Raw genomic sequence first — 24,447 nt, 5'->3', positions numbered from 1 at the left:
AGACTGTGAGCTCCCCGTGGGACCACCTGATCACCTTGCAGGCCTTCCTAGACTGAGCCTCTTCCTTCCTCTCCCCCTCGTCCCCCTCTCCATCCCCCCCATCTTACCTCCTTCCCTTCCCCACAGCACCTGTATATATGTATATATGTTTGTACAGATTTATTACTCTATTTATTTATTTTACTTGTACATATCTATTCTATTTATTTTATTTTGTTAGTATGTTTGGTTTTGTTCTCTGTCTCCCCCTTCTAGACTGTGAGCCCACTGTTGGGTAGGGACTATCTCTATATGTTGCCAACTTGTACTTCCCAAGTGCTTAGTACAGTGCTCTGCACACAGTAAGCGCTCAATAAATACGATTGATTGATTGATTGATTTTATTTTGTTAGGATGTTTGGTTTTGTTCTCTGTCTCCCCCTTCTAGACTGTGAGCCCACTGTTGGGTAGGGATTGTCTCTATGTGTTGCCAACTTGTACTTCCCAAGCGCTTAGTACAGTGCTCTGCACACAGTAAGCGCTCAATAAATACGATTGATTGATTGTAACCTCCCCAGCGCTTAGAACAGTGCTTTGCACATAGTAAGCGTTTAATAAATGCCCTCATCACCATCAAGTGGATTAGAACCCAGGTCCTCCTGACTCCGAGGCCCGGGCTCTATCCCTTAGGCCACACTGCTCCTCCAGAGAGGAGGTGAGCCCACTGTCGGGTAGGGCCCGTCTCTAGATGTTGCCAACCTGTGCTTCCCAAGCGCTTAGTACAGTGCTCCGCACACAGTAAGCGCTCAATAAATACGATTGATGATGATGATGATGAGGTCCTGGGGGGTCGCGGGATCGGGGGCCTAGAGTCGACCGGCCACCCGGGTCCAAGAGCCTGGCTTTGGGGCCAGAAACCAGGAGCTAGTGCCAAGCGCCTGAATCTAGTCATGGTGTCTGGCATGGAGGATAGCTGGCATCGCGCGGGGCTGGCACGGAGTTGGGGTACCATGGGCACAGCTGGGGGGAGAGGAGGAAGGGGCGCAGCTGGCTGGCGAGGGGGGCGGGAAGACCCAGGCCCGGACCAGCCAGCCGTCTGCCCAGTGGAAAGAACCCAATCCTGGGAGGTACAAAGGCCTGGATTCTAATCCTGACTCTGCCACTTGTCTGCTGTTGGACCTTGAACAAGTTACCTCACTTGTCTGGGCCTCAGTTACCTCCTCCATAAATCCTGTCTGACCTCCCCACCGCCTGTCTCTCCCCTCTTCAGTCTATACTTCCCTCTGCTGCCCAGATTATCTTTGTACAGAAACGCTCTGGGCACATCACTCCCCTCCTCAAAAATCATCACCATCAATCGTATTTATTGAGCGCTTACTGTGTGCAGAGCACTGGACTAAGCGCTTGGGAAGTACAAGTTGGCAACATAGAGAGACAGTCCCTACCCAACAGTGGGCTCACAGTCTAAAAGGGGGAGAGAGAGAACAAAAATCTCCAGTGGCTGCCTGTCAACCTAGGAATCAAGCAAAAACTCCTCACCCTGGGCTTCAAGGCTGTCCATCCCCTGGCCCCCTCCTCCCTCACCTCCCTTCTGTCCTTCTCCATCGCAGCCTGCACCCTCCACTCCTCTGCCACCGCTAATCTCCTCACCGTTAGGCCTCGTTCTCGCCTGTCCCTCCGTCGACCCCCGGCCCACATCCTCCCCCTGGCCTGGAACGCCTTTCCTCCTCAAATCTGCCAAATAATCACATTTCCCCCCTTCAAAGCCCTACTGACGGCGCACCTCCTCTAAGAGGCCTTCCCAGACTAAGCACCCCCTTTCCTCAGCTCCCCCTCCCCATCGCCCCAACTCGCTCCCTTTGCTCCACTCCTCTCCCTGCCTCACAGCACTTTAGACTGTGAGCCCACTATCGGGTAGGGACTGTCTCTATGTGATGCCAATTTGTACTTCCCAAGCGCTTAGTACAGTGCTCTGCACATAGTAAGCGCTCAATAAATACGATTGATTGATTGATTGTGTATAAATCTACAAAGCGCTTAGTACAGTGCTCTGCACACAGTAAGCGCTCAATAAATACGATTGAGTGAATTCTATTTATTTATATTAATGCCTGTTTACTCGTTTTGATGTGTACATATATCTGTAATTCTGTTTGTTTATATCGATGCCTGTTCATCTGTTTTGATGTCTGTCTCCCCCCTTCTAGACCATGAGCCCGTTGTGGGCAGGGATTGCTTCTCTCTGTTTCCAAATTGTACTTGCCAAGTGCTTAGTACAGTGCTCTGCACACAGTAAGTGCTCAATAAATACGATTGAGTGAATTCTATTTATTTATATTAATGCATGTTTACTCGTTTTGATGTGTACATATATCTGTAATTCTGTTTGTTTATATCGATGCCTGTTCACCTGTTTTGATGTCTGTCTCCCCCCTTCTAGACCGTGAGCCCGCTGTGGGCAGGGATTGCCTCTCTCTGTTTCCAAACTGTACTTGCCAAGTGCTTAGCACAGTGCTCTGCACACAGTAAGCGCTCCATAAATACGATTGAGTGAATTCTATTTATTTATATTAATGCCTGTTTACTCGTTTTGATGTGTACATATATCTGTAATTCTGTTTGTTTATATCAATGCCTGTTCACCTGTTTTGATGTCGGTCTCCCCCCTTCTAGACCGTGAGCCCATTGTGGGCAGGGATTGCCTCTCTCTGTTTCCAAATTGTACTTGCCAAGCGCTTAGTACAGTGCTCTGCACACAGTAAGCGCTCAATAAATACGAGTGAGTGAATTCTATTTATTTATATTAATGCGTGTTTACTCGTTTTGATGTGTACATATATCTGTAATTCTGTTTGTTTCTATCGATGCTATTGATGCCTGTTTACATATTTTGGTGTCTGTCTCCCCCCTTCTAGACGGTGAGCCCGTTGTGGGCAGAGATTGCCTCTCTCTGTTCCCGAATTGTACTTCCCAAGCACTTAGTACAGTGCTCTGCACACAGTAAGCGCTCAATAAATACAATTGAGTGAGTGAGCGGAGAGTGGGAGCCGGCGATCGTATTCTAGTGAGAGAAGCAGCGTGGCTTAGTGGCAACAGAGTCTGAGGATGTGGGTTCTAATTCCGGCTCCGCCACTTGTCAGCTGTGTGACTTTGGGCGAGCCACTTCACTTCTCTGGGCCTCAGTCCCACATCTGTACAATGGGGATTAAGCCTGTGAACCCCCCGTGGGACAACCTGATCACCTTGTAACTTCCCCAGCATTTAGAACAGTGCTTTGCACATAGTCCAGTGCTTAGAACAGTGCTCTGCACATAGTAAGCGCTTAACAAATGTCATTATTATTATTAGTAGTAAGAGCTTAATAAATGCCATTATTATTATTATTAGTTTCTGGGCCTCAGTGACTTCATCTGGAAAAATGGGGATTAAGACTGTGAGCCCCATGGGGGACAACCTGATTGCTCTGTATCTACTCCAGTGCTTAGAACTGTGCTTGGCACATAGTAAGTGCTTAACAAATACCATTTTATATATATATATATATATATATATATATATATATATATATATATATATATATATATATATATACGTATATATATGTATATATATATATATGTATATATATATATTCATTCAATCATATTTATTGAGCACTTACTGTATGCAGAGCACTGTACTAAGCTCTTGGGAAGTACAAGTTGGCAACATATAGAGACGGTCCCTACCCAACAATGGGCTCACAGTCTAGAAGATATATATATGCATATAATAATAATAATAATAATAATAATAATGGCATTTATTAAGCGCTTACTATGTGCAAAGCACTGGTCTAAGCGCTGGGGAGGTTACAAGGTGATCAGGTTGTCCCACGGGGGGGGCTCCCAGTCTTCATCCCCATTTTACAGATGAGGTCACTGAGGCCCAGAGAAGTGAAGTGACTTGTCTAAAGTCACACAGCTGACAATTGGCGGAGATGGGATTCGAACCCCTGACCTCTGACTCCAATGCCTGTGCTCTTTCCACTGAGCCACGCTGCTTCTCACAATATATATACTATGGGTGGGAGTCCCAAGCACTCCACCCTGGCAGCGGTGCTGATCTAACTGACACTGACTGACACTGACTGACACCCCCTTCTAGACTGTGAGCCCGTTGTTGGGCAGGGACCGTCTCTATACGTTGCCAACTTGTACTTCCCAAGCGCTTAGTCCAGTGCTCTGCACACAGTAAGCGTTCAATAAATACGATTGAATGAATGAATATACATTCACTTCACTTCAGAAAATGGGGATGAAGAATGTAAGACATGGACTGTGTCCAGCTGGATTTGCTTGTATCCACCCTAACGCTTCTCACTCATTCATTCATTCAATCGTATTTATTGAGCGCTTACTGTGTGCAGAGCACTGGACTAAGCGCCTGGGAAGTACAAGTTGGCAACGTACCTACAGTGCTTGGCACATAGCAAGCACTTAGCAAATACCATAATAATAATATTAGTAATAGCAATAATGATAGTGTTCTCTCTCAAGCGCTCAGTTCAGTGCTCTGCACACAGTAAGCGCTCAATAAATCTCACCATGATGAATCGATGGTGGAGAATTGGGGTGGGGAGGTGGGCAATAGGGGTCCCCATGGAGGCCGGGCGGGAGGAGAGTCCATCAGGTACCTGACTCGCTGCGCACATAGCGGGGATCCGGGCTGGCCTCTTCCCCGGTGCTGGGCGCGAGGCTGGGCTGGGAGGACGCCTTGTCTTTCCGGTGCCTGGACAGGCCCCAGCGCTCCCAGCGAGATCGCCGGCTTGGACCCTCTCCCAGGGCTGCAGAGGGACGGAACCCCCCCGACCCAGAAGAAGCTGGGTTGGAGCCCCACCTCAGGACTCCCACCCGGGCCTCCCCAGGCTGTCTTAGGCCCCGACCGCTCCCCCACACCTGTCTGTCCCTCCTCTCAGACCTCCCCCAGGTCCCCAGACCTCCCCACTCCTCAGGCCTCCTACAGCTCCCCCTGACTCCCACCTGGGCTTCCCCAGGCCTTCCTTGACCCCGACAGCTCTTCCAGACCCTCCTGGCTCCCCCGGACCTTCCGGGCCCCCTCAGAACTCCCACGGCTCCTCCAGACTCCCACCCGCACTTCCCTGGCCTCTCCCGGACCGCAGTGGCTCCCCCCAAGACCCTCCTGGCTCCCCGAGACCTCCCCACAGCTCCCCCAGACCTCCCCGCTCTTCAGGCCTCCCACAGCTCCCCCAGACCTCCCACCTCCTCAGGCCTCCTACAGCTCCCCCAGACTCCCAGCCGGGCTTCCCTAGACTTCTCCCTGACCCCAGTGGCTCCCCTCAGAACCATCCTGTCTCCCCCAGACCTCCCCTCCTTCTCAGGACCCTCCCAGCTCCCCCAGACCTCCTCCCCTCCTAAGGACCCTCCCAGCTCCCCCAGACCTCCCACCTCCTCAGGTCTCCCACGGCTCCCCCAGACTCCCAGCCGGGCTTCCCTAGGCCTCTCCTTGACCTCAACGGCTCTCCTCAGACCATCCTGTCTCCCCCAGACCTCCCCTCCTTCTCAGGACCCTCCCAGCTCCCCCAGACCTCCCCCCTCATCAGGCCTCCCACAGGTCCCCAGACCTCCCCCCTCCTCTAGGCCTCCCACAGCTCCTCCAGACTCCCACCTGGCTTCTCCAAACCCTCCTCAAGCCCAATGGCTCCCCCGGACCCTCCCGGTTCCCCCAGACCTGCCCCCCCTCCTCAGGACCTTTCAGCTCCCCCAGACCTCCCCTTTCTCCTCAGGCCTCCCACAGCTCCTCCAGACTCCCACCTGGGCTTCCCCTGGCCTTACTCGACCCCAACAGTTCCCCCCGAACCTTCCTGGCTCCCCCAGATTTCCCCCACTCCTCAGGACCCTCCCAGCTCCCCCAGACCTCTCTCCCTCTTCAGGCCTCCCACAGCTCCTCCAGACTCCTACCTGGGCTTCCCCAGGCCTTCCCAACAGCTCCCCCAGACCTTCCCGTCTCCCCGGCTCCTCTCAGGCCTCCCATGGGTCCCCAGACCTCTCCACACCTCTAGGTCGCCCACAGCTCCTCCAGACTCCCACTCGGGCTTCCCCAAGCCTCTCCCTGACCCCAAAGCTCCCCTCAGACCCTCCTGACTCCCCCAGACCTCCCTCCTCCTCAGGACCAGCTCCTCCAGACCTCCCCCATCTTCTGGCCTCCCACAGGTCCTCAGACCTCTCCCTTCCTCTAGGCTTACCACAGCTCCCCCAGACTCCCACTCGGGCTTCCCCAGGCCTCCCCCTGACCCCAACAGCTCCTCCGGACCCTCCTGGCTCCCCCAGACTTTCCCCCCTCCTCAGGACCCTCCCAGCTCCCCCAGACCTTCCCCTTCCCCGAGGTCTCCCACGGCTCCCCCAGACTCCCATCCTGCTTCCCCAGGCCTCTCCCTGAACCCAACGGCTCCCCCAGGACCCTCCTGACTCCTCCAGACCTCCCCTCTCTCAGGACCCTCCAAGCTCCCCCAGACCTCCCCCCTCTTCAGGCCTCCCATGGGTCCCTAGACCTCCCCCCTCCTCTAGGCATCCCACAGCTCCTCCAGACTCCTATCCGACTTCCCCAGGTCCTCCTTGACCCCAACGGCTCCCCCCAAGACCCTCCTGGCTCCCCCAGAACTTCCCCCACTTCAGGCCTTCCACAGTTCCTCCAGACTCCCACCCGGGATTCCCCCGGCCCTCCCCAGACCCTCCTGGCTCCCCCCAGACCTGTCCCCCCATCCTCCGGGCCCTCCCATCTCCCCCGGGGCCCTCCCACCTGCCCCCGCACCGTGGGTCCCTGGCCCACCTGAGGAGGCGGAGGAGGCACTGGCCGAGGAGCCCAGGGACTCGGCCGAGGGCGAGGTGCCCACCTGGGCAGCCAGCTGGTCTTGAGGGGGTCCCAGCCCGACAGCCCGCAGATGGTCGCCCTCGGACGTGGCCCTCCTTAGGCGGCCCAGCAGAGGGGTCCCCCCGGCCTCCCCTCGCAGGCGGCCGGACAGGCGCTCCAGGGTGGCACTCAGCTTCCTGCGCACGGCCAGGACTGGCGACCCACCGGCCTCTGACCCGTCCCCGGCCTGCGGACCCCACGAGGCCCGGCGCTGGGCTGGGGGCGTCCGGCGGAGTCTCTGGGACAGGGACAGGGACAGCCGGCGGACAAAGCCTCTCTCCCCGGCCCCGGCCAGGTCCTGCACCGACAGGGCCTTCTGCGGCCTACGCACCAGCTCCAGGGGGGTCCCGGCCGGGCTGGGCCGGTACATGGGGTCTTCGGGCCTCCAGGGGCCCGGGGGTCCCCTCTCCTCGGAGCGGGAGCGGCCAAGGAACCGCAGCCCCCGGCCCAGAGGCCAGCGGCCGCTGCGCTTGAACTTGGCCTCGAAGATCTCCTCCGAGTCCAGGCCCGGAGGCGTTGGCTGGGGGTCTCTCCAGCTCGGGACGGCGGGCTTCCGATCGGGAGCAGGGTCGCCCACCCCCTGGGGTGTTGGCTTGGCCGGCTGGGGGGCGACGGCGACCGGCGGGGAGATCCGGAGGTCGCCAGTCAGCTGCAGGGCCTGCATGGCCCGGGCGTAAGGCGTGGCAGGGGGCGGCTGGCCCTTCTGGGGGGCGACCGCCTCGGGGCTGAGCCGGGCCTTCCTCTGGCTCTCTTGGTCAACCCCCGGTTGGGGAGAGCCCCTTCGGACAGGGGGGCCGGGATCCCGGGGGGCCGGGGGGCCGGGGTCCCGGGGGGCCAGGGGCCGGTCCTCGCCGACGGCCGACAGGGAGGGTGATGGTCGGAGGCTTTGGGTGCCCAGGCGGGGCAGGGGGATCTCCAGGGGGGCTCCCGCCCGGCGGTGGCGACCCCGGGGCTGACCCTCCCCCTGGCAGAAGGAACTACTCTTCCGCAGGGCCTCGGGCGGGGGCGGCCGGACAGGGGCGGCCTCGCTGGACGCGGCCCTGCTGAGTCGGGGGTCCCTGGGCCGGTGACCCCGGCCAGGCCCAGAGAGGGTCTCCAACAAGGGTCCGCGCAGGCCGCTGACCCTCCCGTCCTCGGCCCGACGGCCAGGCCTCTGCTGAGGCCTATGACCCGAGTCCTCGCCCTGGGCATCCACCGGGTGGGCGCCCCGCAGGACCGGACCGGCCGGGGCGGGGGGCACCGGGGAAGTGGGGGCGCCCCCGGCATCCCGGCCGGACCCCTCGGGGGTCGCCGCCGTCGAGGCCGCCTCGTCCTCCGTGGGGATGTCGGTCAGCGAGACCCGGGAGCCGGAGAACTCGGGCTGCAGGGGCCGGGGGACCGACGGCAGCTCCTCCAGCTCCTCAGAGTCAGAGGACGAGGAGAGACCCCCGGGGGGTGGGCGGCGGGGGACCGCCAGGGACACGCGACCCCCCGTCTCCCGCAGCAGCTCCGGGATGGGCCGGAGGACCAGACGACACTTGTAGCTCACTTGGGACCGCTGTGGGCCAAGGGAGGCACTCAGAGGAGGCCGAGGTGTCATCTTAGACTCCGCTCTCTCATTCACCCCTCACATCCAAGCAGTCACCAAAACCTGCCGGTCTCAGCTCCGCAACATTGCCAAGATCCGCCCTTTCCTCTCCATCCAAAACACTACCCTGCTCATTCAAGCTGTCATCCTATCCCGTCTGGACTACTGCATCTGCCTTCTCTCTGATCTCCCATCCTCGTGTCTCTCCCCATTTCAATCCATATTGTCTTTGTCCAGAAATGCTCTGGGCATGTTACTCCCCTCCTCAAAAATCTCCAGTGGCTACCAATCAATCTGTGTATCAGGCAGAAACTCCTCACCGTCGGCTTCAAGGCTGTCCATCCCCTTGCCCCCTCCTACCTCACCTCCCTTCTCTTCTTCTCCAGCCCAGTCCACACCCTCCACTCCTCTGCCGCTAATCTCCTCACCGTGCCTCATTCTCGCCTGTCCCCCCATCGACCCCCAGCCCACGTCATCCCCCAGGCCTGGAATGCCCTCCCTCCGCACATCCACCAAGGTAGCTCTCTTCCTCCCTTCAAGGCCCTACTGAGAGCTCACCTCCTCCAGGAAGCCTTCCCAGACTGAGCCCCCTCCTTCCTCTCCCCCTCGCCCCCCCCTCCATCCCCCCGTCTTACCCCCTTCCCTTCCCCACAGCACCTGTATATATGTATATATGTTTGTATATATTTATTACTCTATTTATTTATTCATTTTACTTGTACATATCTATTCTATTTATTTTATTTTGTTAATATGTTTGGTTTTGTTCTCTGTCTCCCCCTTCTAGACTGTGAGCCCACTGTTGGGTAGGGACTGTCTCTATATGTTGCCAACTTGTACTTCCTAAGCGCTAAGTACAGTGCTCTGCACACAGTAAGCGCTCAATAAATATGATTGATTGATTGATTGATTGAGAAGGGAACCGGGCCTTTCCCTCCACCCCAATTTGCTTATAATAATAATGATGTCATTTGCTAAGCACTTATTATGTGTCAAGCACTAGTCTAAGCACTAGGGAGGATACAAGGTGATCAGGTTGTCCCATGTGGGGCTCACAGCCTTCATCCCCATTTTACAGATGAAGTCACTGAGGCGCAGAGAAGTTAGGTGACTTGCCCAAGGTCACAGAGCTGACACGTGGCGGAGCTGGGATTAGAACCCATGACCTCGGACTCCCAAGCCTGGGCTCTTTCCACTGAGCCACGCTGCTTCTCTTATCACAATCATGATGATGGTTTCATAACGATAATGATGATGATGATGGTATTTGCTAGGCCCTTACTATGGGCCGGGCCCCGTTCTAAGCGCTGACATGATACGAGGTCATCGTGTTGTCCCCCGTGGGGCTCACAGTCTCCATCCCTGTTTTCCAGACGAGGAGACTGAGGCCCAGAGAAGAGAAGGGACTCGCCCCATGTCACACGGCAGACAAGTGGAGGACCTGGGATGAGAATCCAGGACTTTTCGATTCCCGGGACGGGGCTCTAGCCCCTACGCCGTGCTGCTTGTAATCATAATAATGATGATGGTATTTGTTACCCGCTTACTATGGGCCGGACACTGAACTGAACGCTCAAGAGGAGAGGAACAAATCGGTTTGGGCATCCCCATCCCCAAGCAGCATGGCTCAGTGGAAAGAGCCCGGGCTTTGGAGTCAGAGGTCATGGGTTCAAATCCCAGATCTTCCAACTGTCAGCTGTGTGACTTTGGGCAAGTCACTTCACTTCTCTGGGCCTCAGTGACCTCATCTGGAAAATGGGGATAATAATAATAATAATGGCATTTATTAAGCGCTTACTATGTGCAAAGCACTGTTCTAAGCGCTGGGGAGGTTAGAGAAGCAGCATGGCTCAATGGAAAAGAGCACGGGCTTTGAAGTCAGAGGTCATGTGTTCAAATCCCTGCTCCGCCAATTGTCAGCTGCGTGACTTAACTTCTCTGTGCCTCAGTTACCTCATCTGTAAAATGGGGATGAAGACTGTGAGCCCCCCGTGGGACGACTTGATCACCTTGTAACCTCCCCAGCGCTTAGAACAGTGCTTTGCACAGAGTAGGCACTTACTAAATGCCATTATTATTATCATTATTATTATTACAAGGTGATCAGATTGTCTCACGGGGGGCTCACAGTCTTCATCCCCATTTTACAGATGAGGTAACTGAGGCACAGAGAAGTTAAGTGGCTTGCCCATAGGCTTGCACATAGGGATGAAGACTGTGAGCCCCCCAAGGGACAACCTGATCACCTTGTAACCTCCCCAGCGCTTAGAACAGTGCTTGACACATAGTAAGCGCTTAATAAATGCCATTATTATTATTATGATTATTATTCAGTCTCCATCCCTGTTTTCCAGATGAGGGAACTGAGGCCCAGAGAAGTGAAGTGACTCATCCAAGCACACAGGGCAGGCAAGTGTCAGAGCTGGGATTAGACACCTGTCCATGTGTTTCGTTTTGTTGTCTGTCTCCCCCTTCTAGACTGTGAGCCCGTTCTGGGGTAGTGACCGTCTCTATATGTTGCCAACTTGTCCTTCCCAAGCGCTTAGTACAGTGCTCTGCACACAGTAAGCGCTCAATAAATACGATTGAATGAATGAATGAATGAATGAATGAACCTGCGACCTTCCGATTCCCTGACCCCGGCTCTAGCCACTATGCCACGCTGCTGGCATCCACCCCCAGTGCTTAGTACCCGGCGCGTGGTAAGCGCTTACCAAATACCACAATTATTCTCATCGTTATTATAATTATCATTAGGGGGAGTGGGGTTAGGGTCTTACCTGCCACCGTCTGCGAGACAGGAACAGCCTCAGGTGGTCAGTACTGATGTTGGCTCCCTTTGCCAGCGTCTGTGCCCCCCGAGGACGACGGGCCGAGTGGGAGGGGAGAGAGATAAGAGAGTGAGGGTAATAATAATTATATAAAATATAATTATATCATAATTAATAATAATAATAGGAAGCCCTCCCAGACTGAGCCCCCCTTTTCTCTTCTCCCCATCCCCTCCACCCTACCTTCTTCCCCTCCCCGCAGCACCTGTATATATGTCTGTACAGATTTATTACTTTATTTTACTTGTACATATTTACTATTCTATTTATTTTGTTAATGATTCACTCATTCATTCAATCGTATTTATTGAGCGCTTACTGTGTGCAGAGCACTGTACTAAGCGCTTGGGAAGTACAAGTTTGCAACATATAGAGACGGTCCCTAACCAACAGCGGGCTCACAGTCTAGAAGGGGGAGACAGACCAACAAAACATATAAACCAAATAAAATAAATAGAATAAATATGTACAAGTAAAATAATTCTCTGGGCATCTAGCTTTATTTCTATTTGTTCTGAAGACTTGACACCTGTCCGCATGTTTTGTTTTGTCGCCTGTCTCCCCCTTCTAGACTGTGAGCCCGTCGTCGGGTAGGGACCGTCTCTATAGGTTGCTGACTTGTACTTTCCAAGCGCTTAGTCCAGTGTTCTGCACACAGTAAGCGCTCAATAAATATGATTGAATGAGTGAATGAATGAATAATAATTATAATGGCATTTATTAAGCGCCTACTCTGTGCAAAGCACTGTTCTAAGCACTGGTGTGCCCCCACTTTCACCTCACCATGGTGCCTCATTGGCAAGCCCGGCCCAAAGATGCCAATCATTCTGCAGGGAGTAGCTTCCCAGAGAGGGTGGGGGCGGGAGGGGAGGGTGGGGGGTTTTTTGGGGGTCCCAGGGACTGTCCCACCCCTGCTTTCAGCTCCCCCCACCCCTAAAGGGGACATTCACCTTGAACCAGGGATGTTCCAGGGTCTCCTCTGCCGTGGGTCGCCTGCCGGGGGGACAGAGACACTGAGGGGAGGGCCCAGGGCCAACAGGGCCCTGGAGGAGGGGGAGGGTGATATCATTTATTAAGCGCTTTTTATGTGCCAAGCTGTGTTCTAAGTGCTGGGGAGGTTACAAGCTGATCAGGTTGCCCCACGGGGGGCTCCCAATCCTAATCCCCATTTTCTAGATGAGGGAACTGAGGCCCAGAGAAGTGAAGTGACTTGCCCAAAGTCACACAGCTGATGATTGGCGGAGTCGGGATTTGAACCCGTGACCTCTGACTCCCAAGCCCGGGCTCTTTCCACTGAGCCACGCTGCTTCTCAAAAAAGAATAATGATGGCATTTGTTAAACACTTACTATGTGCACAGCACTGTTCTAAGCACTTGGGAGGTTACAAGGTGATCAGGTTGTCCCACGGGGGGCTCACAGTCTTCATCCCCATGTTACATAAGAGGGAACTGAAGCACAGAGAAGTTAAGTGACTTGCCCAGAGTCACACAGCTGACAGGCAGCAGAGCCGGGGTTTGAACCCATGACCTCTGACTCTCAGGCCCGGGCTCTTTCCACTGAGCCACACTGCTTCTCTGGGGATGGGCCGGCAGAGTGGGGGTGGAGGGCAATGAGGAAGAGGAGGAGAAAGGAGAGGAGGAGGAGAAAAAAAGAGGAGGAGAAGAAGGGAGGAGAAAGGAGGAGGAAATGAAGGAAGAACAGCAAGAGAGGGGAGAAGGAGGAGGAACAGGAGCAGGAGGAGAGAGAGAAAGAAGAGGAGGAGAAAAAAGAGGAGGAGAAGAAGGGAGGAAAGGAGGAGGAGGAAAGGGAAGAAGAGCGGAAGGAGAAGGGAGGAAGAGCAGAAAGAGTAGGAAGAATAGGAGGAGGTAGAAGAGCAGAAATAGAAGGAGAAAAGAAGGAGGAGAAGAAGAAGGGAGGAGGAGAAAGGGGGAGGAAAAGGAGAAAGCAGAAAGAGAAGGGAGAAGCAGGAGGAGGAGAAAGAAGAGGAGGAGAAAACGGTGGAGGATGAAGAGGAAAAGGAGGAGGAGCAGGAAGAGTCGGAAGAATAGGAGGAAAAGCAGGAAAAGGGAGGAGAAGGAGAAGAAGGGAGGGGAAGGGAGGAGGAGAAAGAGGAGCAGGAAAAGGGAGGGGCAGGAGGAAGAGGAGGAGGAGAAAAGGGAGGAGGAGAAGAAGGGAGGAGGAGAAAGAGGAGGAGGAAAAGGAGGAAGAGCAGAAAGAAGGGAGGAGGAGCAGGAAGATTAGGAAGAATAGGAGGAGCTGGAAAAGGGAGGAGGAGGAGAAGAAAGGAAAGGATGAGGGAGGAGGAGAGGACGAGGAAAAGGAGGAAGAGCAGAAGGAGAAGGGGAGAAGAGGAGGAGGAAAAGGAGGAAGAGTAGAAGGAATAGGGAGAAGGAGGAGCAGGGAAAGTAAGAAGAATTGGAGGAGGAAGAGGAGCAGGAGGAGGTGGAGAAAAAGGAGGAGGAGAAGAAGGGAGGAGGAGAAAGAGGAGCTGGAAAAAGGAGGAGGAAGAGGAGGAGGAGATAAGGGAACAGGAGAAAGGAGGAAAAGGAGGAAGAGCAAAAAAGAAGGGAGGAGGAGGAAAAGGAGGAACAGCAGAAAAAGGGAGGAGCAGGATGAGTAAGAAGACTAGGAGGATGAAGAGGAGCAGGAAAAGGGAGGAGGAAGAGGTAGAGGAGGAGGAGTGGCAGTGGGATCCAGCGCTTAGAACAGTGCTTGGCACATTGTAAGCACTTAACAGATACCATTATTATTGTTGTTACGAAGCCAGAAGGTAGGGAAAGCAGGGAATCTTGGCTGCTGATTTCTGGCCTGGGGTCTCAGGGGTGGCGAGAGGGGTCTGGAGGGGTGGGGTCAGAAGGGGATGGGGGCGGGCCGGACCCCAGACTCACAGTCGGTCCCTGACCAGGACCTTGATGAGGAAGCCGCGGGCCTCCCTGGTGAGGCTGACGAACGTCTTCTCCTCGAAGGCCACGTTGTAGTTGCGGATGTTCATCAGGGTGGCTCGGTCACTCTCCCCCACGAACGGCGAGATCCCCGTCAAGCTGGGAGGGCAGCAGGGAGGGGGTGCTGGGGGCAAGGTCACGGGGAAATGGGGGCCCTCGGGGTCACCGTCCTAGGGAGAGGGGTCACTGGGATATGGGGTCATTGGAGACACGGTCACAGGAAGGTGGGATCACTGAAGTTGGGGTCAGAGGGAGAGGGAGATCACTGGGGACCCCAGCGAGATGGGGTCACTGGGGGGACAGTGTCACAGGGAGATGGGATGGCTGAAGTCAGCATCACGGGGAGGTGGGTTACTGGGGAAACAGGGTCACAAGGCGGTAGGGTCACAGGGGGACAGGGTCAAAGGGAGATGGGTTACTGGGAGGACTGGGTTAATGGGGGACAGGGTCACAAGGAGGCAAGGTCAATGGAGGTCAGGGTTACAGGGATGTGGGCTACTGAGGGGACAGTGTCACAGAGAGGTCACAGGGGGACAGGGTCAGGGAGATGGGTTACTGGGAGGACTGGGTTACTGGGGGGACAGGGTCACAAGGAGACAAGGTCACTGGAGGTCAGGTCACAGGGATACGGGCTACTGAGGGGACAGTGTCACGGAGAGGTAGGGTCACAGGGAGGTGGGTTACTGGGAGGACTGGGTTACTGGGGGGACAGGGTCACAAGGAGACAAGGTCACTGAAGGGCAGGGTCACAGGGATACGGGCTACTGAGGGGACAGTGTCACGGAGAGCTAGGGTCACGGGGAAGTGGGTTACTGGGAGGACTGGGTTACTGGGGGGACAGGGTCACAAGGAGACAAGGTCACTGGAGGGCAGGGTCACAGGGATATGGGCTACTGAGGAGACAGTGTCACGGAGAGGTAGGGTCACGGGGAGGTGGGTTACTGGGAGGACTGGGTTACTGGGGGGACAGGGTCACAAGGAGGCAAGGTCACTGGAGGTCAGGGTTACAGGTATACGGGCTACTGAGGGGACAGTGTCACAGAGAGGTCACAGGGGGACAGGGTCAGGGAGATGGGCTACTGGGGGGACAGGATCACAGGGAGGCAGGATCACTGTGGCGGACAGGAAAGCAGGGATGAGGATGAGGGAGGATTGGGATAAGGCCGCTGAGGGATGGGGTCATGGAAAGATGGCTTAGAAGGAAGTGGGAGAGAGAGGCAGGGGATGAAATGGGAAATGTTGGGAATCATTCGAATGGAAGGGCAGGGAGTGGGGTCAGTGGGCAGCGACAGTCCGGAGGGGAGCCACAGGGTGGGAAAAGAGCTGAGGCCCGAGGCTCGTGGGCATTCTGCCCTCCCGCCGGCTCCTAGTCGTGTATCCACCCCCAAAACCCGGTGTTGGGTGGGTGGGGACCTCTGAGACGGGGACAGAAGAGACCCTTACCACAGGAAGGCGACCACTCCCACTGGCCTGGGGAGGGAAGACAGAGAGGGGTGTGACCAACTGTCCCCCCACCTCCCCAAACCCATCCATCGATCAATGGGAGCTACTGAGCGCTTATTGTGGGCAGAGCACTGGATTGAGCGCTTGCTTGGTAAAGGACCAGCGCTTAGACAGTGCTGAGCGCTTAGAACCGTGCTCAGCACATAGTAAGCCCTTAACTAATACCCTAATTATTATTATTATTATTATTATTATTATTATTAATAATAATGGTATTTATTAAGCGCTTACTACGTGCAAAGCACTGTTCTAAGCACTGGGGAGGTTACAAGGTGATCAGGTTGTCCAACGGGGGATTCACAGACTTAATCCCCATTTTACAGATGAGGGAACTGAGGCACAGAGAAGTGAAGTGACTTGCCCAAAGTCACCCAGCTGACAAGTGGCAGAGCCGGGGTTTGAACCCATGACCTCTGACTCCAAAGCTCGGGCTCTTTCCATTGAGCCATGCTGCTTCTCTAGTAGACACAATCCTAGCCCTTGAGAAACTTATATTCTACTGCATGTAGAGCCCTGTACTGAGTTCTAGGGAGAGGACAACTGCTCAGTACAGTGCCTGGCACATAGTAAGTGCTTAACAAATACCACAATTATTATTATTATCATTATTATTACTGGTAGGGACCGTCTATGTTGCCAACTTGTACTTCCCAAGCGCTTACTACAGTGCTCTGCACACAATAAGAGCTCAATAAATACGATCGAATGAATGAATGAATGAGTGCTTGGGAGAGGACAAGAGTTAGTAGATATGATTCCTGCCCTCAAGGAGCTGACAACTTAAGGGTGCTGTACTGAGCGCTTGGGAGAGAATGATAATAATAAATAATAATGATGGTATTAAGCACTGTTCTAAGCACTGGGGGGGGATATAAGGTAATCAGGTTGTCCCCCGTGGGGCTCACAGTCTTCATCCATTTTACAGATGAGGGAACTGAGGCCCAGAGAAGTGAAACAACTTGCCCAAAGTCACACAGTTGACGAATGGCAGAGCCGGGATTAGAACCCACAACCTCTGACTCCCAAGCTCAGGCTCTTGCCCTTGAGCCACACTGCTTCTCAATAATAACAATAATAATAGTAATGATGGCATTTGTTAAGCGCTTACTATGTGCAAAGCACTGTTCTAAGCACTGGGGGGATACAAGGTGATCAGGATGTCCCACGTGGGGCTCACAGTCTTAATCCCCATTTTACAGATGAGGGAACTGGGGCACTGAGAAGTGAAGTGACTTGCCCAAAGTCACACAGGTGACAAGTGGTGGAGCTGGGATTTGAACCCATGACCTCTGACTCCGAAGCCCGGGCTCTTTCCACTGAGCCACGCTGCTTCTCAACAGAGTTAAGTAGACAGGATTCCTGCCCTCAAGATGCTGACAGTCTACTATATAATAATTATGCTATTTGTTAAGCCCTTACTCTGTGCCAAGCACTGTTCTAAGCGCTGGAGAAGATACAAGGTAATCAGGTTGTCCCACGAGGGCTCACAGTCTTCATCCCCATTTGACAGATGAGAGAACTGAGGCACAGAGAAGTGAAGTGACATGCCATAGTGGATAGACCACGGGCCCAGGAATCAAATGGTCATAGGTTCTAATCCCGGCTCTTCCACTCGTCCGCTGTGTGACCTTGGGCAAGTCATTTCACTTCTCTGTGCCTCAGTTACCTCGTCTGTAAAACAGGGATTGAGACTGTGAGCCCCAGGTGGGACAAGGACTGTGTACAACCCGATTTGCTTGTAATAATAATAATAATGTTGGTATTTGTTAAGCACTTACTATGTGCCAAGCACTGTTCTAAGCGTTGGGGCAGAGACAAGGTAATCAGGCTGTCCCATGTGGGGCTCACAGTCTTCATGCCCTTTTACTGATGAGGTGACTGAGGCCCAGAGAATTTAAGTGACTTGCCCAAGGTCACACAGTGCTCAGCGCTTAGAACAGTGCTCAGCGCTCAGAACAGTGCTTTGCACATAGTAAGTGCTTAATAAATGCCATCATTATTATAAGTGGCTTAGAGAAGTGCTTAGAGAAGCAGTGTGGCTCAGTGGAAAGAGCCCGGGCTTGGGAGTCAGAGGTCGTGGGTTCTAATCCCAGCTCTGCCACTTGTCAGCTGTGTGACTTTGGGCAAGTCACTTCACTTCTCTGGGCCTCAGTTCCCTCATCTGTAAAATGGTGATTGACTGTGAGCCCCACATGGAACAACCTGATCACCTTGTATCCCCCCCAGCGCTTAGAACAGTGCTTTGCACATAGAAGGCGCTTAACAAATACCATTATTATTATTATTATTGTTATTGTTATTATTATTATTATTATTATTATTATTAAGTGGCGGAGCCAGGATTAGAACCCGCGACCTTATTCTGATGACTTGACACCTGTCCACATGTTTTGTTTTGTTGCCTGTCCCCCCCTTCTAGACTGTGAGCCCGTTGTTGGGTAGGGACCGTCTCTATCTGTTGCCAAATTGTACTTCCCAAGCGCTTAGTCCAGTGCTCTGCACACAGTAAGCACTCAATAAATACGATTGAATGATTGAACTAATGAATGACTCCCAAGCCCGGGCTCTTGCCACTGAGCCACGCTGCTTCTCTGTAACCACCCCAGCGCTTAGTCCAGTGCCTATTGTACATATTTATTCCATTTATTTTATTTTGTTAATATGTTTTGTTTTGTTGCCTGTCTCCCCCTTCTAGACTGTGAGCCCGCTGTTGGGTAGGGACCGTCTCTAGATGTTGCCGACTTGGACTTCCCAAGCGCTTAGTCCAGTGCTCTGCACACAGTAAGCGCTCAATAAATACGATTGAATGAATGAATGAATAGTAAGAGCTTAACAATCACCACAGCTATTACTATTATCATTACTAGGCGCTTAGAAGAGGACTAAGGACTTAGTCCTTAGCCCACTGTTGGGTAGGGACCGTCTCTGTGTGTTGCCAACTTGTACTTCCCAAGCACTTAGTACAGTGCTCTGCACACAGTAAGCGCTCAATAAATACGATTGAATGAATGAATGAATAATAAGAGCTTAACAAATACCACAACTATTATTATGATCATTACTAGGCGCTTAGAAGAGGACTAAGGACTTAGTCCTTAGCCCACTGTTGGGTAGGGACCATCTCTATATGTTGCCGACTTGGACTTCCCAAGCACTTAGTACAGTGCTCTGCACACAGTAAGCGCTCAATAAATATACGAATGAATAACTACCACAACTGTTATTATTATCATTACTAGGCGCTTAGAAGAGGACTAAGGACTTAGTCCTTAGCCCACTGTTGGGTAGGGACCGTCTCTATATGTTGCCGACTTGGACTTCCCAAGCGCTTAGTACAGTGCTCTGCACACAGTAAGCGCTCAATAAATATACGAATGAATAGTAAGAGCTTAACAACTCCCACAACTATTATTATTATCATTACTAGGCGCTTAGAAGAGGACTAAGGACTTAGTCCTTAGCCCACTGTTGGGTAGGGACCATCTCTGTGTGTTGCCAACTTGTACTTCCCAAGTCCAGTGCTCTGCACACAGTAAGCGCTCAATAAATATACGAACGAATAGTAAGAGCTTAACAACTCCCACCACTATTATTATTATCACTACTAGGCGCTTAGAAGAGGACTAAGGACTTAGTCCTTAGCCCACTGTTGGGTAGGGACCGTCTCTGTGTGTTGCCAACTTGTACTTCCCAAGTCCAGTGCTCTGCACACAGTAAGCGCTCAATAAATATACGAATCAATCAATCAATCAATCAATCGTATTTATTGAGCGCTTACTATGTGCAGAGCACTGTACTAAGCGCTTGGGAAGTACAAATTGGCAACACATAGAGACAGTCCCTACCCAACAGTGGGCTCACAGTCTAAAAGGGGAGACAGAGAACAGAACCAAACATACCAACAAAATAAAATAAATAGGATAGAAATGTACAAGTAAAATAAATAAATAAATAAATAGAGTAATAAATATGTACAACCATATATACATATATACAGGTGCTGTGGGGAAGGGAAGGAGGTAAGATGGGGGGGTGGAGAGGGGGAAGAGGGGGAGAGGAAGGAAGGGGCTCAGTCTGGGAAGGCTGAGTGAATGAATGAATGAATAGTAAGAGCTTAACAACTCCCACAACTATTATTATTATCATTACTAGGTGCTTAGAAGAGTTGGGTTGGGTAGAGACCTTCTCTGTGTGTTGCCAACTTCATCATCATCAATCGTATTTATTGAGCGCTTACTGTGTGCAGAGCACTGTACTAAGCGCTTGGGAAGTACAAGTTGGCAACATATAGAGACGGTCCCTACCCAACAGTGGGCTCACAGTCTAAACTTGTACTTCCCAAGTCCAGTGCTCTGCACACAGTGAGCGCTCAAGAAATATGATTGATTGATTGACTACAGAGTTGGTGGACATGATCGCTGGCCCCAAGGAGGTTCCAGTCGAGCCCCATTTCTCTCCCCCCCCCCGTCCCTCAGGTCCCCATCTCCTCCTCCGGCCGCCCCCCATCCCAATCCGGTTCCGCTCGGGCCCTTCCCCAGGCCTCCCAGCCCCGGGCCTACCAGATGTCAGTGACGCAGGTAACGGGGGTCTGGTTGACGATCTCGGGCCCCACAAATTCCGGGGTGCCGTACTGGCTGTACTGGGGCTCCCCCAGCTTCAGCTCCTGGGCGTTTCCGAAGTCACAGAGCCGCACTTGCTCCCCCGACCCCGTGGCCAGCAGCAGGTTTTCCGGCTGAGGGGAGGAATGATGGAGGGGAAGGAAAGAGGGGAGCGATTCGTGAAGGCCCCGGGGAACAGAGGGACCCTTGGGGGGCTCGGGAAGGGTCCCAGAAGACTGAGGAAGGGTCCCCGGGGGGGGCTGAATCTGTTTTGACACCCGTCCACGTGTTTTCTTTCATTGTCTGTCTCCCCCTTCTAGACTGTGAGCCCGCTGTTGGGTAGGGACCGTCTCTAGATGTTGCCGACTTATACTTCCCAAGCGCTTATTGAGTAAGTGCTCAATAAAAACAACTGAATGAATGAATGGATCATCATCATCATCAATCGTATTTATTGAGCGCTTACTGTGTGCAGAGCACTGTACTAAGCGCTTGGGAAGTACAAATTGGCAACATATAGAGACAGTCCCTACCCAACAGTGGGCTCACAGTCTAAAAGATGCCGGGAGAGATCCCCCACCAGATGCCCACGCCCCCCCTCACTGCTTCCGAAAGCGGGGGGGATTCGTTCAACCGATCAATCACTCAATCGTATTTAATGAGTGCTCACTGTGTGCACAGCACTGGACTAGGCGCTTGGGAAGTCCAAGTTGGCAACGTATAGAGACGGTCCCTAACCAAAAGTGGGCTCACAGTCTAGAAATGGATGAATGAATGAAGCTGGGTGGCTTAGTGGAAAGAGCCCGGACTGTGAGCCTGTTGTTGAGTAGGAACCGTCTCTATATGTTGCCAACTTATACTTCCCAAGCTCTTAGTCCAGTGCTCTGCACACAGTAAGCGATCAATAAATACAATTGAATGAATGAATGAATGAAGTAGGGTGGCTTAGTGGAAAGAGCCCGGACTGTGAGCCTGTTGTTGAGTAGGAACCATCTCTATATGTTGCCAACTTATACTTCCCAAGCGCTTTGTACAGTGCTCTGCACACAGGAAGCGCTCAATAAATACGATTGAATGAATGAATGAATGAAGCAGGGTGGCTTAGGGGAAAGAGCCAGGACTGTGAGCCTGTTGTTGAGTAGGAACCGTCTCTATATGTTGCCAACTTATACTTCCCAAGCTCTTAGTCCAGTGCTCTGCACACAGTAAGCGATCAATAAATACAATTGAATGAATGAATGAATGAAGTAGGGTGGCTTAGTGGAAAGAGCCCGGACTGTGAGCCTGTTGTTGAGTAGGAACCGTCTCTATATGTTGCCAACTTATACTTCCCAAGCTCTTAGTCCAGTGCTCTGCACACAGTAAGCGATCAATAAATACGATTGAATGAATGAATGAATGAAGCAGGGTGGCTTAGTGGAAAGAGCCCGGACTGTGAGCCTGTTGTTGGGTAGGGACCGTCTCTATATTTTGCCAATTTATACTTCCCAAGTGCTTAGTACAGTGCTCTGCACACAGTAAGCGATCAATAAATATGATTGAATGAATGAATGAATGAAGCAGGGTGGCTTAGTGGAAAGAGCCCGGACTGTGAGCCTGTTGTTGAGTAGGAACCGTCTCTATATGTCGCCAACTTATACTTCCCAAGGGCTTTGTACAGTGCTCTGCACACAGTGAGCGATCAATAAATACGATTGATTGAATGAATGAATGAATGAAGCAGGGTGGCTTAGTGGAAAGAGCCCGGACTGTGAGCCTGTTGTTGAGTAGGAACCGTCTCTATATGTTGCCAACTTATACTTCCCAAGTGCTTAGTCCAGTGCTCTGCACACAGTAAGCGCTCAATAAATACGATTGAATGAATGAATGAAGCAGGGTGCCTTAGTGGAAAGAGCCTGGACTGTGAGCCTGTTGTTGAGTAGGAACCGTCTCTATATGTTGCCAACTTATACTTCCCAAGTGCTTAGTACAGTGCTCTGCACACAGTAAGCGCTCAATAAATACGATTGAATGAATGAATGAATGAATGAATGAATGAAGCAGGGTGGCTTAGTGGAAAGAGCCCGGACTGTGAGCCTGTTGTTGAGTAGGAACCGTCTCTATATGTTGCCAACTTATACTTCCCAAGTGCTTAGTACAGTGCTCTGCACACAGGAAGTGCTCAATAAATGCGACTGAATGAATGAATGAATGAATGAATAAATGAAGCAGGGTGGCTTGGTGGAAAGTGCCCGGACTGTGAGCCTGTTGTTGAGTAGGAACCGTCTCTATATGTTGCCAACTTATACTTCCCAAACGCTTAGTACTCTGCACACAGGAAGTGCTCAATAAATACAATTGAATGAATGAATAATAATGATAATAATAATGATGGCATTTATTAAGCGCTTACTATGCGCAAAGCACTGTTCTAAGCGCTGGGGAAGTACAAGTTGGCAACATATGGAGACGGTCCCTACCTAACAGCGGGCTCACAGTCTAGAAGGGGGAGACAGACAACAAAACATATTAAAAAATAAAATAAATAGAATAAATATGTACAAGTAAAATAAATAAATATAAATAGAGTAATACATATGAATGAATGAAGCAGGGTGGCTTAGTGGAAAGAGCCCGGACTGTGAGCCTGTTGTTGAGTAGGGACCGTCTCTATATGTCACCAACTTGTACTTCCCAAGCGCTTAGTCCAGTGCTCTGCACACAGTAAGTGCTCAATAAATACGACTGAATGAATGAATGAAAAGAGCCTGGGCTTGGGAGTCAGAGGTCAGAGGTCTATAATTCTATTTATCTATTCTGACGGTGTTGACCCCTGTCTACTTAATAGTAATAATAATGGCATTTATTAAGCGCTTACTATGTGCAAAGCACTGTTCTAAGCGCTGGGGTGGATACAAGGTGATCAGGTTGTCCCACGTGGGGCTCACAGTCTTAATCCCCATTTTACAGATGAGGTAACTGAGGCTCAGAGAAGTTAAGTGACTTGCCCAAGGTCACACAGCAGACATGTGGCTGAGCTGGGATTTGAACTCATGACCTCTGACTCCAAAGCCCGGGCTCTTTTCCATTGAGCCACACTGCTTCTTCTACTTCATTTGTTTGGTTATCTGTCTCCCCACTTCTAGACTGCGAGCCCGTTGTTGGGTCGGGACCCTCTCTATCTGTTGCCGAATTGGACTTTCCAAGTGCTTAGTACAGTGCTCTGCACACAGTAAGCGCTCAATAAATACTATTGAAGGAATGAATGAGGTCATGGGTTCTAATCCCGGCTCCACCACTCGTCTGTTGTGTGACCTTGGGCAAAACGCTTCACTTCTCTGTGCCTCAGTGACCTCATCTGGAAAACGGGGTTTAAGACTGTGAGCCCCACGTGGGACAACCTGATCACCTTATATCTACCCCACTGCTTAGAACAGTGCTTGGCACATAGTAAGCGCTTAAGAAATGCCATCATGATTATTATTACCACAGCGTGGCTCAGTGGAAAAAGCCCGGGCTTGGGAGTCAGAGGTCATGGGTTCAAATCCCTGCTCCACCAATTGTCAGCTGTGTGACTTTGGGCAAGTTACTTCACTTCTCTGGGCCTCAGTAACCTCATCTGTAAAATGGGAATGAAGATGGTGAGCCCCCCGTGGGACAACCTGATCACCTTTTATCTACCCCCAGCACTTAGAACAGTGCTTTGTACATAGTAAGTGCTTAATAAATGCTATTATTATTATTATTATTATTATTATTATTATTATTATTATTATTATTCTCTGTGCCTCAGTGACTTCATCTGTAAAATGGGGATTAGGACTGTGAGCCCCCCGTGGGCAACCTGATCACCTTTTAACCTCCCCAGCACATAGAACAGTGCTTGGCACATAGTAAGTGCTTAATAAATGCCATCATTATTATTAGAAGCAGCATGGCGTAGTGGCAAGTGCCTGGGCTTAGGAGTCAGAGGTCGTGGGTTCTAATCCTGACTCTGCCGCTTGTCTGCCGTGTGACCTTGGGCAAGTCACTTCACTTCTCTGGGCTCAGTTACCTCATCTGAAAAATGGGGGTTGAGACTGTGGGACCCCCGTGGGACAACCTGATCACCTTGTAACCTCCCCAGTGTTTAGAAAAG

General features: G+C 52.1%; 1 protein-coding gene across 1 annotated transcript in view; it reads right to left on the bottom strand.

Annotated features, from left to right (window-relative positions):
* Positions 1 to 24,447, bottom strand: part of SPEG (striated muscle enriched protein kinase) — a 292,468-nt gene that overhangs the window by 35,770 nt on the left and 232,251 nt on the right. Inside the window, exons 25-31 of the mRNA XM_038769099.1 lie at positions 20,292 to 20,464; positions 15,673 to 15,699; positions 14,176 to 14,328; positions 12,237 to 12,279; positions 11,236 to 11,304; positions 6,808 to 8,425; positions 4,655 to 4,804 (exon numbers count right to left, since the gene is read on the bottom strand). Coding sequence (XP_038625027.1) covers positions 4,655 to 4,804; positions 6,808 to 8,425; positions 11,236 to 11,304; positions 12,237 to 12,279; positions 14,176 to 14,328; positions 15,673 to 15,699; positions 20,292 to 20,464 — 2,233 coding nt within the window. The remainder of the gene's footprint in view (positions 1 to 4,654; positions 4,805 to 6,807; positions 8,426 to 11,235; positions 11,305 to 12,236; positions 12,280 to 14,175; positions 14,329 to 15,672; positions 15,700 to 20,291; positions 20,465 to 24,447) is intronic.

This window comes from Tachyglossus aculeatus, chromosome 1, assembly GCF_015852505.1.
Source record: "Tachyglossus aculeatus isolate mTacAcu1 chromosome 1, mTacAcu1.pri, whole genome shotgun sequence".
Lineage (NCBI taxonomy): Eukaryota > Metazoa > Chordata > Mammalia > Monotremata > Tachyglossidae > Tachyglossus > Tachyglossus aculeatus.
Note: the sequence above shows the minus strand (reverse complement) of the source record. Positions and strands in the feature narration are given on the sequence as shown.